This window comes from Suncus etruscus, chromosome 3 (assembly GCF_024139225.1).
Source record: "Suncus etruscus isolate mSunEtr1 chromosome 3, mSunEtr1.pri.cur, whole genome shotgun sequence".
NCBI lineage: Eukaryota > Metazoa > Chordata > Mammalia > Eulipotyphla > Soricidae > Suncus > Suncus etruscus.
Genome location: NC_064850.1, coordinates 104,041,800 through 104,059,648, shown reverse-complemented (window position 1 = coordinate 104,059,648; position 17,849 = coordinate 104,041,800). Strand labels below are relative to the sequence as shown.

Genomic DNA, 17,849 nt, shown 5'->3' with positions numbered 1-17,849 from the left:
TTACCGCTTGCGCCACCGATCCGGCACCCAAAGTTTTTTTTTTTAACAACACAGTTTTAATACAACACACTTGTATTATAATTGTTAATTTTATATTAAAATTTAATACAAGTTTGTCTCAAAAGCCAGTTTTGTATCTATTATATATATATATATACTTTGAAATATGTGTGCATTAAGTTATGTTAAAACTATACAACACAATATTTTTTACCAATTATTTCTCATTAAAATAAAATTTCATTAAATTCATTCCAATCAATGACCTTTTTATACATCAATAATGATAGGGAAGAAATATATATATATATATAATAAGAAAACATGGTTTTCTTCTTATTATATATATCTGGCATTGCTTTCCCCTATCCAAACGACGATATGAGTGGGATGAATCATGTTCTGCTTACTGCTCTGTCTTAGAAAATAGATTATTTCTACTCTTCGATACCAACCTAAAGTCTCCTGATATACTACACACTGTACTTAAGTTCAAGTTCCGACTGATATATCCTAGGTATATGATCAAAGAATAGACTTAATTTCTCTGAACCTGATTCCTTTTCAGTAAAATGGGAATGGAATAAAAGAATGGAACGAGATTCTAATGTCTTTGGATTTGCTTTGTAAAAGCTAAAAGCATTATTATGCATACTATTTAAAAGCTTCCTGACAATGTTGTCAGGTATGTTGTTCCTGTTTTATGTTAATGAAATACAGGAGGAGAAATAGCTCAATGTTGTGGAGTATATCCCAGATATCAGGGGCTCTGAGTTTGACTTTTGGAATTGCATGGCACCTTGAGCACCACTGGCATTGGATCGGGTGACATAGAAAACACTGCCAAACAAGTAATACTAAAGTGGCTGTAGGTAAGATCACCTGAGCACTTTCTGAGAAAGCTACCCTCCTTCAACTGTTTTCTCTTGTGGCCACACCCGGTAATGCTCAGGGATTACTCGTGGCAGTGCTCAGTAGACCTTATAGGATGCCAGGGATTGAAGCCACGTCAACCACTTTTGTTTGGGGGGGGGGGGAGTTTGGGCCACACTCGGCGGTGCTCAGGGGTTACTCCTGGCTGTCTGCTCAGAAATAGCTCCTGGCAGGCACGAGGGACCATATGGGACACCAGGATTCGAACCAACCACCTTTGGTCCTGGATCAGCTGCTTGCAAGGCAAACGCGGCTGTGCTATCTCTCCGGGCCCCACGTCAACCACTTCTAAGGAAAGGTCCTATCCACTGTAGCTCCTCCCTTAGCATTTTTAAATTTAAAAAGTTTAGTAAATTTTTAAAAGAGTCTAAAAAAAATTTTTTTAAGAGTCTAGAATCAAGAAAGTGAGTAAAGTCGTGAATAAAACAGAATTGCTTAAGATTGAAATAGTTGAAAGTAACCGAGTGGCTACATGTGGATATATTGTGCACTTTACTTTTTCGCTGTTTCTAATTTTTCATACTAAAAATGGATTGGGGTCAGAGTGATATAATAGTAAAGTGGGTAGGGTATTTGCCTTGCACAAAGCTGATCTGTTGGTACTCAGTGTGTTGCCCATAATGCCCAGAAGCCTACCAAGCATAATGCTGTCATCAGGTGTGAACACAATAATAGATATAAATTAATTTTTTGATATAAATTAATTTAATTTTTTTCTAACTTTATTTTGTTTGGGAGCCACACCATTAGTTCTGTGTGCTCACTCCTGGTTCAGTTCTTGGGGGATCATATGTAGTTCCTAGGATCATACCAAAGTCAACTGTATGCAAGGCAGTCGCCTGCACCTTAAACACTGCTGTATTTCTGGACTGAGTTTGCTTAGAAATTTTATGGTATAGCTTATGAGGTGCGTCAATATGCCTTTATTTATTTCTTATTTTTGGGTCACACCCAGCTGCACTCATCCACTTATCCAAGCTCAGTGTTCAGAAATCAGTGCTGTCAGGCACTTGGGACCATATGGGATACCAGGAACTGAACCGGGTTAGTCCATATTGGATATGTGAAAGGCAAACATGGCCTACTGCTGTGTTGTCGCTCTGGCCTCATGAAATTCATTTGTAATGTAGATAATTAAAAAAGCAACATTCTTTTTGCAAAAAAAAAATCAGTAAAAATTCAGGATAATGTAACCAGAGTCCTATTAATACCAAAATGCATACCTACTTAGCAAAAGAGTATTCATTTATGTGGCAAAAGTTTACTGAGCTCTTATCTCCACCAGTTTACTAGTTTGAGTGCAGATCATACAATGATGAAAAAGGACTAGATCCTTATATATACAAACTTGAGAGTCCTAGAAAGAGAACTATATGTCTACGATGTAGCATGACTAAGGCTCTAATATTAGGGAAAATGCAACTTACATTCAGCATACAGCAGAGGTCCTTCTAAGATTCAGAAATCTGAGTAAGGTCAGTCGTGGAGTATATGTGGCATGAAGAGGGATAAAAGGAAGACATTTTGAAATGTTTGAACTATGGAGTTGAAAATATATGGAGTTGAAAACTCACAACAAAACAGAAAGGATTTGCGAGGCCTCTGGCTTTCAGTCTTTACCCTGTGACTTTCCATGAGAAGCCAGTTTTTCAAGTACCTCTCTTATTCCAGCATGGTGTGCATCAATTGTCTAGTACTTGTATCAGGAGCCATATTGTTGTATTTTATTTTTGGGTCACACACTGCAGCACTCAGGGATTACTATTGACTGTGCTCAGAAATAGCTTCTGGCAGGCACGAGGGACCATATCAGATGCCGGGAATTGAACCTGGGTCCCTCTTGTGTGGGCTGCATGCAAGGCAAATGTCCTACCAGTGGAGGTTGGAACTGTGCTATAGCTCCAGCCCCTGGTACTGTTTTAATTATATTTTTTCTGAGACACGAACTTTCATTACATTAAAAAAGCTACATTAGGCACTAGTTCTTGCAAAATAGGTGCTGACCAACTTGGTTAACTATGCGAAATTAAAAATGCATAACAGGGACCAAAGAGATAGCATAGCAGTAGGGTGTTTGCCTTGCAAGCAGCAGAGCCAAGAATGATGGTGATTCCAATCCCTGCATCCCATATCCCGAGCCTGCCAGGAGCCATTTCTGAGCATAGAGCCAGGAGTAATCTCTGAGCACAACCGGGTTGACCCCAAAACAAAAACAAAACAAAACAAAACAAAAAAGCATAACCATATCTGTAATATTCTCAATGAATAACCCCCAAATAAAGAGTTAAATTCAAATGTTCATATGCAAAATAGATTATTGTAGAATTGGCAACTACAAGTTGCAGTGGGGCAGCATGGTGGAGGAAGGGTAAAAGTCTGATAAACAAAAAACTTAATTTTGGCTATATATATGTATATATTTTTATTTATTTTTGGTTTTTGGCTCACATCCAGCAGCACTCAGGGGTTACTTAAGCTCTATAATCAGAAATCACCGCTTTCAGGCACAGAGGACAATATGCTATACCAGGAACTGAACTAGGGATTAGTCCATGGCATGCAAGACAAATGCCCTACCGCTGTGCTATCACTCCTGCCACATGAAATTTATTTGTAATGTAGTTAAGTAAAATATCAGCATCTCTTTTGCAAAGAAATTCAGACAACAATTCAATAAAAGTTCAGGACAATGTAACCAGAGTCCTATTATTACCAAAATGCATACCTACTTAGTAAAAATGTATTAATTTATGTGGCAAAAGTTTACTGATCTTACTCACCACTAGTTAGTCTGCAGATGGTACAATGATGAAAAAAGCTATATATACTTGTTCCATATATATACAAACCTGGGAGTTCTAGAAAGAGGACTATACAATGTGGAATGACTAAGGCTCTAATAATAGGGAAAATGCCTGATCACACCCGGGTTACCGAAAACAAAAACAAAACAAAACAAAAAATGCATAACCATATCTGCAAGATTTTCCATGAAAACCTTACAAAGTAGGTGCTGACTAACATTTAAAATTTGGAAAATTAAAATGCCTAACAGGGGCCAGAGAGATAGCACAGCAGTAGGGTGTTTACTTTGCAAGCAGCCATACTGACACTGATGGTGGTTCGAATCCCGGCTTCCCGTATGACCTCCAGCCTGCCAGGAGCCATTCCTGACCACAGAGCCAGGAAGAATGCCTGAACAAACCCGGGTTGACACCAAAGCAAAAAGAAAACAAAACAAAAAATGCATAACCATATCTGCAATATTTTCCATGAAAATCTTACAAAATAAATGCTGACCAACTTTTTAAACTTTGCTAAATTAAAAATCCATAACAGGGGCCTGAGAGCTAGCACAGCAGTAGGGCGTTTGCCTTGCAAGCAGCCATAATTGGACTGATGGTGGTTCGAATCCCGGCATCCCATACGTTCCTGAGCCTGCCAGGAGCCATTTCTGAGTATAGAGCCAAGAGTAACCTCTGAGCACAGCCTGGTTGACCTCAAAACAAAAACAAAACAAAACAAAAAATGCATAACCATATCTGTAATATTCTCAATGAACACCCTTCCCAAAAAAAAGAGTAAATTTCAAACTTTCTTTTTTTTTATTTCAAACTTTCATATGCAAAATAGATTATTGTAGAACTGGCCACTGCAAATTGCAGTGGGGCATTACAGAGGATGGCAGGTAAAAGTCTAACCATATCTGTAAGTCTAATGAACAAAAACCTTAATTCTCTCTTATTCCAGCATGGTGTGCATCAATTGTCTAGTACTTGAATCAGGAGCCATTTTATTGTATTTTATTTTGGGGTCACACCCGGCAGCAGTCAGGGGTTCCTCCTGACTCTGAGCTCAGAAATGGCTCCTGGCAGGCTTGGGACCATATGGAATGCCAGGATTCGAACCACCATCTGTCCTGGTTTGGCTGTTTGCAAAGCAAACGCCCTACTGCTGTACTATATCTCTGGCCTCTGTCATTAATTTCGCAAGATCTAGTGCTCGTGTTGCTTTTCCAATACACAAAAAGGCTGTGTCTCAAAAATAAAAAAATGAAAATGACTCCAGGGGCCAGAGCTATAGCACAGCTCCTACCTCCACTGGTAGGGCATTTGCCTTGCATGCAGCCAACATGGGAGGGAGGTTTAATTCCTAGCATCGCATATAGTCCCGAGCCTACCAGGAGCCATATCAGAGCATAGAATGAGGAGTAACTTCTGATCACACCTGGGTTGACTGAAAAACAAAAACAAAACAAAAAAAGTAAAAAAAAAAAAAAAAAAGTATAACCATATCTGTAAGTTTTTCAATAAAAACCTTACAAAATAGGTGCTGACCAACTTTATAAACTTTGCTAAATTAAAAATGCATAACAGGGGCTGGAGAGCTAGCACAGCAGTAGGGTGTTTGCCTTGCAAGCAGCCAAACTAGGACTGATTGTGGTTTGAATCCTGGGATCCCATATGGTCCCAAGCCTGCCAGAGTGATTTGTGAGCTTAGAGCCAGGACTAATGCCTAATCACACCCGAGTTGACCAAAAAACAAAAACAAAACAATACAAAATATGCATAACCATATCTGCAAGATTTCCAATGAAAACCTTACAAAATAGGTGCTGATCAACTTTTAAAAGTTTGGGAAATTGGGGCCGGCGAGGTGGCGCTAGAGGTAAGATGTCTGCTTTGCAAGCGCTAGCCAAGGAAGGACCACCGTTCGATCCCCCCGCGTCCCATATGGTCCCCCCAAGCCAGGGGCAATTTCTGAGTGCTTAGCCAGGAGTAACCCCTGAGCATCAAACGGGTGTGGTCCGAAAAACCAAAAAAAAAAAGTTTGGGAAAGTAAAAATGCATAACAGGGGCCAGAGAGATAGCACAGCAGTAGGGCATTTACCTTGCAAGCAGCCAAACCAACACTGATGGTGGTTCGAATCTCGGCATCCCATATGGTCCTGAGCTTGCCAGGTGTGATTTCTGAGCATAGAGCCTGGAGTAATGTCTGATCACACCCGGATTGACTGAAAAACAAAAGCAAAAGAAAACAAAAAATGCATAACCATATCTGCAAGGTTTTCAATGAAAACTTTACAAAATAGGTACTGGTGAAATTTAAAAGCATAACAGGGACCAAAGAGATAGCATAGCAATAGGGTGTTTACCTTGCCTTGCAAGCAGCCAAACCAGAATTGATGGTGGTTCGAATCCCGGCATCCCATATGGTCCTGAGCCTGCCAGGAGCCATTTCTGAGCATAGAGCCAGGAGTAACCCCTAATCACTCCAGGGTTGACCCCAAAACAAAAACAAAACAAAACATAATTGCATAACCATATCTGTCATGTTTTCAATGAAAATAGGTGCTTAAACTTTATAGACTTTGAGAAGTTAAAAATGCATAACAGGGGGCCAGAGAGATAGCACAGTAGTAGGGTGTTTGCCTTGCAAGCAGCTGAACCAGGACTGATTTTGGTTCAAATCCCAGCATTCTTATGGTCCCAAGCCTGCCAGGAGCCAAATCTAAGCATAGCACCAAAAGTAATCTGTGAGCACAGCTGGGTTTGATCCCAAAACAATACAAAGCATAAGCGTATCTTTTTTTTTTATTAATTTTTATTTTGAATTATGAGAACAAAAGATGCAAAGAAAGAGGACAAGGTAAAGTTACAGTGGAAGGACAATCACCCATAACATAATTCTCAGAAGAAGTCCCCTTGCTGATATCTTAACTTTGAACTTTCAGCCAAAGAACGTTAAGATAAAATAAAACAGAATCCATGTGCGATTATTTTGTCCCTCGAGTCCCCAGATTGTAGCACATTATAATATTTCTTAACAGCACACAAGGCAATCTAAAGCCATCAAACTTACGTAACTCCTTTAACATTAGAGGCATAGTATTTTTTACATTTCCATGTACATGAATATTAGCTTAAGTTAACCTCAAATTTTAAGTGGGTGCGTTTTAAGGATTAGAGTCAAAGGAGCACAGTAAAAACGTTGTTAGAGTGGCAATTGTTGTTTGCATAGGCCCACCAAAATATGAGAGGCATGGAAAGGAATAACCTTGGCCTAAATACAAAGAGATCCTACCCCTGAAGTTTCCTGGCACAAGACCAGCTCTAGGCCTCAGGCAAGTTATCGTCCGATCCAAGACATTGTCCGTAGTGCCAACACACTTTTCACACAGTCTCTGTTGTTGGTATCATGTTTCTGTATTAAAGATTCTGGAATTTGTATGTCCTACATTGAAGTCATGATGTGGAGTGTCTTCTCGTTTCGCCTCACCATGAAAGGGCAATGCAGGAAGCCCTTTCCTGTAAGCAGGTTGTTGTTGTTAAGTCTTCTCAGTGATAAGCATATCTTTAAGGTTTTCAATAAAATAAAAAAAAATTAAATTAAAACTTTTATATGCAAAATTCAATTTTGTGGAACTGGCAACTACAAATTGTAGTGAGGCAGCATAGAAGATGGAAGGTAAAAGTCTGATGAACAAAAAAGTTAATTTTGGCTTTATATATATGCATATATATTTGTGTGTATACATATATATTTGGTTTTGGGGTCACATCTGGCAGCACTCAGGTGTTACTCTGGCTCTACACTCAGAAATCAGTGCTATCAGGCATAGGGGACCATATGCAATATCAGGAACTGAACCAGGGGCTAGTCCATGTTGGTGGTGTGCAAGCCAAATGCCCTACTGCTATGCTATCGTTCCGGCCCCTGAAATCAATTTATTATGTAGTTAATTTAAAAAGCAGCATCCCCTGGGGTCAGTGAGGTGGTGCTAAAGGTAAGTTGTCTGCCTTGCAAGGGCTAGCCAAGGAAGGACCGTGGTTCGATTCCCTGGGGTCCCATATGGTCCCCCCAAGCCAGGGGCAATTTCTGAACGCTTAGCCATGACTAACCCCTGAGCATCAAATGGGTGTGGCCCAAAAATCAAAAACCAAAAAAAAAAAAAGCAGCATCTCTTTTGCAAAGAAATTCAGACAACAATTCAGTAAAAATTCAGGACAATGTAACCAGAGTCCTGTTATTACCAAAATGTGTACCTACTTAGCAAAAGTGTGTTCATTTATGTGACAAAAGTTTACTGAGCTCTTACTCACCATCAGATTACTAGTTTGTGTGCAGATGTTATAATGATGAAAAAAGCACTTGATCCTTGTATACACAAACCTGAGAGTCTTAGAAAGAGGACTATATGTCTATGATGTAGCATGATGAAGGCTCTACTGTTAGAGAAAATGCAACTTACATTCAGCCTACAGCAGAGGACCTTCCTAAGATTCAGGAATCTGTGTAAGCTCAGTGGTGGAGTATATGTGGCATGAAGAGGGGTAAACGGGGGACAGCTTGAAGTGCTTGCTCCATGGTGTTGGCTGCATGCAAAGCAAATGTTCTACCAGTGGAGGTATGAGCTGTGCTATAACTCTGCCCCCCTTAAACACTGCCCATGATGTTTTTCAAATAGTTGAGCATATAAATATATGTAAAAAGAAAAAAAAACACACACAGAACTAACCACAGAATAAATCATGCATTTCCCACATTCATGGGAATAAAATCTAAAAGATAAAGTATTAATTAGCGTTTGTTGTCATTTGGGAATAACAGTCCAAGGCTCTGAGTAGTCATAGCCTGATTTATGGTTGCTAGCAGCCCTCATGTACATTGAGTGAGATGGCCCTTTTATCCCATTGATTCCATATATTTAATAAGACACTTTTTTAGGCCTATCACCACTGAAAACTGATGACTTCATCATTTAGTGATAGTTCTTCAAGGTCCAGATAACTCCTTGAGTTATTAGTTGCATGAAAGCACTACTTACGAACTCATCCTGAGCTTCATGATCTAGTGCCTTACTTATTTTCTATTCTCTGTCTTTTATAAGTTCAAGATAATCCGTTTTTGTATCACTTTCTTTGCCTGAGCAAAGTTTTTATTTTGTCTCAAGTATTGATTTTTTTTTAAAGTATTAATCAGTGTTCTTTTGGGAGCAAAACGGTCCAAAGCTCTGAGCAGGCATAGTCTGATAAACAGGGTTGCTAGCTACCCTCATGATCTTGACAGTTCAGTATTTGGCAGAACAGAAGTGAGGCGAGGACTTCTTCATCCACAGTGCATAATTATATGGAAACATCTGTCCATGAAAGAACCACCAGTAGTACTTTGAGGGACCAAAAGACATTCTCACAGCAACTGTTGGTGAAGGATTTCCAGTACCATTTTCTTCCGGAAGAGAGGCATCTGGTGCTGAGTGAATGTGATTGGTTTGTCCCTAGAGATATAATCTGCAAATTTACAAGTAAATACTCCACAGTCATTTCCATTCCACTGTTGGGGAATCTCATGTGGTTTCATGCTAAAGTGTGTCCACTCCAGAAGATTCAGATCAGTATTCCTTTTGGTCTTACTTTCATTCTGTAAATACTGAAGGAGAATCTCACAGACCTTGTGGCCCTTTTGTCCCATTGAATCCAGATATTTAAGACACTTTTTCCTCAAGTCTATCACCACTAGGCTCCAATGTGCCTTTTGATGAATAGGCACCAAGATTATTTCCTGATCAAAGAGATTGACTTCTTTGGTCCATTTCTTCACTGCTTGGTAACCACCAGACTTTAATTTGGGGTAGAAAAAAGTACTGAAAGCATGAAGTGCTGGATAGTCTTGTTTTTTGTTTCTTTCCACTAGCAGATTCATATAAAAATTGATGACTCCATCATTGAGCCAATGGCCATTCTTCAAGGTCTGGATATCTCCTCGAGTGATACTCTGATTGAAAGCACAACTTAGGATCTGATCCCGAGGACCAGGACCTAGTGCATTACTGATTTCCTTTTCCAGGTCTGCCGTAAAGTCAAGATCATCATCCATCCTTTTATCTCTTAATTTTCCTGAGCAAAGTTTTTCTTTTCTCTCAAGTATTGGTAATTTTCTCCTAAGTGCACCTTTGCTTCCATCAGTCAGGTGAAGTGGGGGTGACAATTTTTCAGACAAATCCAGTTCTAGCCAGTGTCCTGTCCTACTCTCATTTTCTAGTATGACTCCAATGGTCTTCTCTCTATCGGAAATCTTTCCCTGTGAACAACTCTTCTCATTGATCACTGAATAGACAGGTTGACTTGTTTTAACAACTCTAGGTTGTTTTGGAACAAACTGTGTTGTTTTGAATTCACTTGGGATTCCATGTAAGCTGGTAGCATTGTAGAGACCACTTTTCACTTGATGAGTAAAGCAGTCTACTCTTTGTCTTTTACCAGGTGTTTCATCAGTGTCCACTGTAGAAAACAGTGTGTTTTTCTGCTCCATCAAGCGACCCACTGATCGCTTCAAGCTGGAGAGTGAACAAGCATCCGAAGAGGGGCATTTCAAGTCTTTTCCATAAAGTTTTTGGCAATGGGGACCGCGTTTCACTTGATGTGTAAGGCAGTCTACTCTTTGTTTTTTACCAGATGTTTCATCAGTGTCCACTGTAGAAAACAGAGTGTCTTTCTGCTCCATCAAGCGACCCTCTGATCGCTTCAAGCTGGAGAGCGGACAAGCATCCGAAGAGGGGCATTTCAAGTCTTTTCCATAAAGTCTTTGGCAATGGGGACCGCGTTTCACTTGATGTGTAAAGCAGTCTACTCTTTGTTTTTTACCAGATGTTTCATCAGTGTCCACTGTAGAAAACAGAGTGTCTTTCTGCTCCATCAAGCGACCCTCTGATCGCTTCAAGCTGGAGAGCGGACAAGCATCCGAAGAGGGGCATTTCAAGTCTTTTCCATAAAGTCTTTGGCAATGGGGACCGCGTTTCACTTGATGTGTAAAGCAGTCTACTCTTTGTTTTTTACCAGGTGTTTCATCAGTGTCCACTGTAGAAAACAGAGTGTCTTTCTGCTCCATCAAGCGACCCTCTGATCGCTTCATGCTGGATTGTGAACAAGCATCCGAAGAGGGACTTTTCAAGTCTCTTCCGTAAAATCTTTGGCAATGGGGACTGCATTTCACTTGATGAGTAAGGCAGTCTACTCTTGGTGTTTTATCAGTGTCCACTGTAGAAAATAGAGTGTCTTTCTGCTCCATCAAGCGACCCTCTGATCGCTTCAAGCTGGAAAGTGAACAAGCATCCGAAGAGGAGCATTTCAAGTCTCTTCCGTAAAGTCTTTGGCAATGGGGACTGCGTTTCACTTGATAAGTAAAGCAGTCTACTCTTGGTCTTTTATTGGGTGTTTTATCTGATCGCTTCAAGCTGGAGAGTGAACAAGCATCCGAAGAGGGACTTTTTAAGTCTCTTCCGTGAAGTCTTTGGCAATGGGGACCACTTTTCAATTGATGAGTAAGGCAGTCTACTCTTGGTGTTTTATCAGTGTCTACTGTAGAAAACAGAGTGTCTTTCTCCTCCATCAAGCGACTTTCTGTTCGCTTCATGCTGGATTGTGAAGAGGCTTCCCGATAGGCACTTCTCAAGTCTCTTCGGTAAACTCTTTGGGCTGAGGGCCGGGGTCCCTATGCCAAGTGAAGTGGGGCAGACCCAAAGGCAAGATGCTACAGCAAGGAGCACTTTCAAGCCTCCCCTTGCAACTTTAGCAACCAAGTGCTCATCAGTGAGTGGCCTTGAGCTCTCAAAGGAGGTTGTATCGATCAGTCTTTCTCCTTTGCGATTAATTCCTCTCTATCTGATCCCCTCCTTCTGTCCGCCCTAACCCCCCACCCCTCCAAAGTTAAGTCACCACCACACTCCCCTTCTCGCCTGACAGCTGTCACCTCCCGACTCGGCTCTGAAGGGCACTTGCAGCGCAGAAAGTACTCCGCTGCAACGAAGCGACGTCCACAGAGCACTAGAGGTGCGAGCACCGCGGGCTCCCCGTCCGGTCGCGTCCGCCATCGCCGTCGCCACGAACCCCGGGACGTTACAGGCGCTCTCGCGACCCGCACGTCGCACGTCGGCCCGGCCACCGTATTCTCGCTCCACCGCAGGACCTGCCCGGCTGGGTGCGCGAGGAGACATGTCTCTTCGTTCCTAGAATTTCGAGGTCAGGCTGCTCGCAGGATAGGGTGGTCTGTGGACTGGACTTAGGGTAAGGTGGTAATTTTTGAAGTCTTTTCTTTTTCTAAGTGTGTGTTTGATGAATTTGCAGAGCACCTTCTGCTTCAAACCAGAGTCTTGCTAGTGTTCGGGGTCGGAACCAAAGTGCTTAGATTTTTAAAAATGGCTCCCGTTGGGGCCGGAGAGATAGCATGAGGGCATTTGCCTTGCATGCAGAAGGACTGTGGTTTGAATCCTAGCATCCCATATGGTCCCCCGAGCCTGCCAGGAGCGATTTCTGAGCGTGGAGCCAGGAGTAACCCCTGAGCACTGCTAAGAGTGAAAATAAATTAAATAATTAAAAAAAAAGAAAGAAAGAAAAAGAAAATGGCGCCCGTAACGTGGACTCATCTGGATCTTCCTGAGCCAATTGCAGGCTTTTCTGGATGGGTTCCGTCCTGTTGGATTTGTGAGTTGGTCTCTTGTTGGTGTGCATATAAGATAGGACTAGGAACATGGTCAATAAGGATATTGTCATTTGTTGGATGGGAATGTCAATGTTGGTTTTCTTAGTTGTGTCAAGGGGTCGAGATAATATGTGGGCAGAAAACAGACTTAGCACAGAAAATGTTGGATGTTCTTTTTTTTTTTGTTTGTTTTTGTTTTTGTTTTTGGGCCACACCCAGCGGTGCTCAGGGGTTACTCCTGGCTGTCTGCTCAGAAATAGCTCCTGGCAGGCACGGGAGACCATATGGGATACCGGGATTCGAACCAACCACCTTTGGTCCTGGATCGGCTGCTTGCAAGGCAAACGCCGCTGTGCTATCTCTCCGGGCCCTGGATGTTCTTTTAAAATATTCTGATTTATCTCAGAAAATGTCTGAGGTAGTTGCAGTTTTTTCTGAATGTCAGAAAAGACTGAATACACCATTTTTTCCTTTACAAGTGGTTAAAATCGAAAGAATGAACCTGGTCCCACATCACCACCTACTGGTGTGGTAAAGGGACAGAAAACCACTTCGTTCCACTTTCCACCAGCTAGCCTGGGTCAGGCAGGACCTATGAAAAATATGGAGAACCAACCGAATTTAGCCCAATCGGCTGGGAAGAGGGCAGATCGGTACCATATCAGTCACACTTCCTTCACCACACTTACAGCCAGTGTGGAACAGATCCTATGCCTGCCCCACAGACTTCCAGGGGAAGTGGGGCAAAACCACTAAGTACCCCAAAACAGCGTGTCAAAAGAGAGATTGGTATAAATATATATTTGGAAGTAATTGTTCCTCACCAGGAAAACAATTCACCTAAGTGACTAGTTCTGAGGTTGGAATAAATATAGATTCTGAAACATACCATTGAAAAATGTCCAACCTTAGGGACCAGTTCTGCAAGGAACTGGTAATGAGATAGACTCAGGAATAAATTTTCCCAACCAAGAGGATGAAATGGCCTCAACCTAGGAAGGTTTACGTATACACAATCTCGCCAGTTTAAGAAAGCATGCACTCAGTATGGTCCTCTTGCTCTTTCTTTTATTAAACATCTTGGTATCTGGAGTAATGGTGCAATTAGACTCACAGACACTATAAATGTGTGGCGAAGATCTGTCTCGACTCATCTCGATATTTACAATGGAAAATGTATTTCCATAAGCTGCATCGAGACAAACTTAAAAAAACTAGATCACTCTGGAAAGATGGTTGCAGGAATTCAATTGAATTATGATGTACTTGTAGAAGGGTAATTCAGAGATGTGGATAAACCGGCTAGATTACCATGTACTATTTTAAGAATTATTAGGGATCTCGCTTTAGAGGCTTGGAAAAAGGTTGGCTATGAAGCTGAGTATATCGACAGTTATGCAAAGATTGTTCAGACGGCTTACAGAGCCATATGCAGATTTTCTAGGCAGATTACAAAATGCAGTTGAGAGGCAGGTGGAAAATAAAAGATGCCAGATAACGTTTAATAAAAACTTTAGCAGTTGATAATGCTAATGGTCAGTGTCAGGCAATATTACACCCTATAAGAGAAGAGGAGGATTTAATGGGATACCTACATGCTTGCAGAAATGTCAGTTATTATAATAACCCTACAACATATCCTCCACCACATCCCACTGGTTTTAATAATTATCCTTCTGGACATTCTGCCACCATACCTTAACTTCAACTTACATTTCCTCATTCTGCATAGCTGCACCTTTAACACCATATCCTATACATCTCAGGGATCTGCCCCTTGGAGACCAGAACTAATTCAACTTGTGTCGGGAAGCTGGGTAAGGGGGGCAACCTCTGGCCTCTAAAACTCTGGACTTTATCAATAATTCAGCTTCTCAGTCCAAACCAAGTGAACTCCGCAGCTTAAACATATTAAAGCCTGCCACTGCCGGAAGCTGTGGTTTTAGACATTCCATGTCCTGAAGAATTGATCATATGTCCATCTCAATGCCCTTAGAAGATTAGGTCTTAACCTAATTACTGAAGAGGCATAACAGGGCCTCTTTAGTGGGTATACCTCTTACAGTGGGTATTATTGTAGGAAGAAGCAGTTTAATGCTTAAATGAATAGTAATTTACTTGGGGATTATAGATTCTGACCATGTTGGGGAAATAATAGTTATTGTCGCAGTACCCACAATCTGGACATTTAAGAAAGGTGAAAACATAACTCAGATATTATTGCTTCCTTATGTTATGCTGGAAATCAGACTGCATTAGGGAAGGAGGTTTTGGAAGTACTAACCCTGAGGCTTCTGCTAATTCATTTATAACCTTTGCAGCTTGAAACTGAAAATTGAAAGAGGAAAATCCAATGTTAACTCTTGAAATTCAGGGCAAAAAAATTCTACAGTTAATTTGATAGCAAAGCAGTAGTATCTGTAATTTCTTTAAGAGATCGGCCTAAAAATTGGGACCTATAAGAAACCCAATACAGTTTAGAAGGGATAGGAGGTGTCTGGCCTAGAAATTTTGTTCGCCAGAGTGCTAGATACCTGAAGTGCATTGAACTGGAAACTCAACAAGCAGTTATTTTGCCATTTCTAGCTTCAGTTTTCTTGAACCTATGGGGACGTGATTTGCATAAGCAATGGGGAGCAAAATATCACATTCCTCTTCAAAACTCCCAGGATGTTAATCCAGAGGTTTCGCCTTTTGATTTAAGTGCCCAGAACCCATTCCTATTGAATGGAGATAAGCTGTTCCAAACTGGATTCCCCAGTGGTCCATTTATAGCACAAAATTAGAGGTGCTTAGAAATTTAGCTGATGAGCAGTTGAGAAAGGGACATATTGAAATCTCATTTTCTGTTGGAATTTCGCAATATTTGTCATAAAAATGTCATCAGGTAGCTGGAGACTTAACTGATTTAAGGTCTGTTAATTCTCAAATGGTTTTAATGGGCAAAATCCAAAATGGCTTACCTTCCCCAGCAGCCATTCCAAGAGATTGGCCTCTGATAGTAATTGATTTAAAAGATTTTTTATATCATTTCTATATACCCTAAAGACAGAAAAAGATTTGCCTTTTCTGTTCCTTCTCTTAATAACAATGCCCCTATGGACAGTTTTGCCTCAGGACATGGCAAATTCACCTACCATGTGTCGATATTTTATTGATGTGGTTTTACGTCCAGCTTGCAATAGCTTGCCCCAGGTACCCTATTTTTCGGCGTATAAGATGACCCCTAATTTTAGATTTCCTCTCTGATTCTGCCAATCTGCGCAGGCTTTTTATAGTGTGGATTTGGGTACAGAACATTGTATAATTTGCATGCATAAAAAGCCTTCTTGGATTGCCTGAGTTAGAGAGGTGGTCCGAGCAGCCTTGCAGTGATTGGTACAGGATCGAGTTGGAAAATTAGTTTCCTGGCAATATCCAGATGTTTTTTGTTTAGCGGCATACAGAAACGTTTTTTGGAATATACTCAGTGTATAGGACAACCCCTAATTTTTGGTTGACTTTTTGTTTCAAAAGTGGTCTTTTTTTTCGGGCCACACCCATTTGATGCTCAGGGGTTACTCCTGGCTAAGCACTTGCTCAGAAATTGCCCCTGGCTTAGGGGGACCATATGGGATGCCGGGGGATCGAACCATGGTCCTTTCTTGGCTAGCACTTGCAAGGCAGACACCTTACCTCTAGCGCCACCTCGCCGGCCCCACAAAAGTCATCTTATACTCCAGAAATAGTGGTATATTTGATCTATATACCTGGATAACATCTTAGTCTTGGCTGAGACTCACAAAGAATTGCAAGGTGTATATGAATTTGTTATTAACTGCTTGCAGAGTGCTAGGCTAACTACAGCTACAGACTCTGCCTCCCTTCCAATACTTGGGATTTGTACAGGAGCATACTTCAGTGTGCCCCAAATTGATTTCTTTTTATCAGAAAAATCCAAGGACCCTTAATGACTTTCAAAAACTTTTAGGTGATATAAATTGGGTCTGTCCATCTCTAGGGATGCCAAACTCTGAACTTAGTAACTTGTTTGGTATTTTGGAAGGTGAACCAGTCTTAAATAGTCTCAGGTGTTTAACTCAAAAGGCAGAACAGGAATTAAAATTTTTATAGACTGGCTTAAGGAGTCTTTCTTACCAGGTTTATACCCGGAGAAAAAGTATGATTTTTTTGGTTTTGTTTGTTTGTTTGTTTAGTACACACTGTGACGTTTAGGGATTACTCTTGGCTATGCTCTCAGAAATTACTCCTGGCATGGAGGACAATTTGGGATGCTGGGGGATCTAACCGTGGTCTGTCCTAGATCAGACGCGTGCAAGGCAAAAAGCCTTACCACTGAGGAAAGTATGGTTTTTAATTTTTGCTGCTATTCTTTCTCCAACAGATGCTATTGCTCAAATGTCAGGGCCTGTAGAATGGGTTTATTTGCATAACAAATAGCTTCACACATGTGTGTCTTATTTGGAGTTGATAGCTGCTCTTATAATCAAGGCTAGATGCAGAACAGTTTTCCTGTTAAGGTATGATCCAAATATAATAAATGTTGCCTATTCTTAAAAAAAGAAATAGGGTATTTAATACCTCTTAGTGAGCCTCTTTAATGGGCCTTATCTGATTTTTCAGGGGTAATTCCCACTATCCTGCTGGAAAAGTCAGGGACTTCTTTAAAAGGACTAACTTTGGGATATCATCAATTATTCGGTCCTCTCCTAGACCTGATGCCCCTGTGTTTTATGCTGATGGGTCAGCATCAGGTAAAGGGAGTATAACTGGTCCTTCTCTAACCAAAATAGTTCATACTACCATATTTTCCAGCATATAAAACAACTGGGCTATGAGACGACCCCCTAATTTTTCAGTTAAAACATAGGTTTAGGCCTATATTCGCTGTATCAGACAGAACGTTCCTGTGCTGCAACTGTATGTACCACATTGAGCCAATCACAACAAGCAAAGGTTCAAAGGTTATACTGTAATAGACTTCCTCTCTGACTCTGGCCAATCTGAGCAGGCTTTTTACAGTGTAGATTTGGGTCCAGAACATTGTCTAATTTGCATGCATAAAAAGCCTTCTTGGATTGGCTGAGTTAGAGAGGCGGTCCGAGCAGCCTGGCAGTGATTGGTGCAGGATCGAGTTGGAAAATTCGTTTTGTGGCAATATTCAGACAATTTTTGTTTAGTGGCATATTGAAACATTTTTTGGAATATACTCGGTGTTTAAGACAACCCCAATTTTCAGTTGACTTTTTTTGTTTCAAAAGTTGTCTTATATGCCGGAAAATACAGTACTTATAAATCTGCTCAGCATGTGGAGCTTGCTTTAAATCACTTAATATCATGTGTTTTGGAGTCATGTAACATAGTAAGTGATTCAGCTTACATCAGGCCCTCTGTACAATATTTTGTGGCCCGCAGTCAGCCTTCAAATATCGCAGTAT

The 17,849-nt window shown here is 40.9% G+C and overlaps 1 protein-coding gene across 1 annotated transcript; it reads right to left on the bottom strand.

Moving 5' to 3' along the window:
• Window positions 1-9,119: 9,119 nt before the first annotated feature.
• LOC126004424 (sentrin-specific protease 2-like) lies at window positions 9,120-11,346 on the bottom strand. The gene has a single exon (XM_049770860.1). The coding sequence runs from the start codon at window positions 11,344-11,346 to the stop codon at window positions 9,124-9,126; it is 2,223 nt and encodes a 740-aa protein (XP_049626817.1). The 3' UTR covers window positions 9,120-9,123.
• Window positions 11,347-17,849: the final 6,503 nt, after the last annotated feature.

Excerpts from the sequence above, each read along its gene's own strand:
- LOC126004424 (XM_049770860.1), bottom strand. The coding sequence starts at position 11,346 with ATGAAGCGAACAGAAAGTCGCTTGATGGAGGAGAAAGACACTCTGTTT.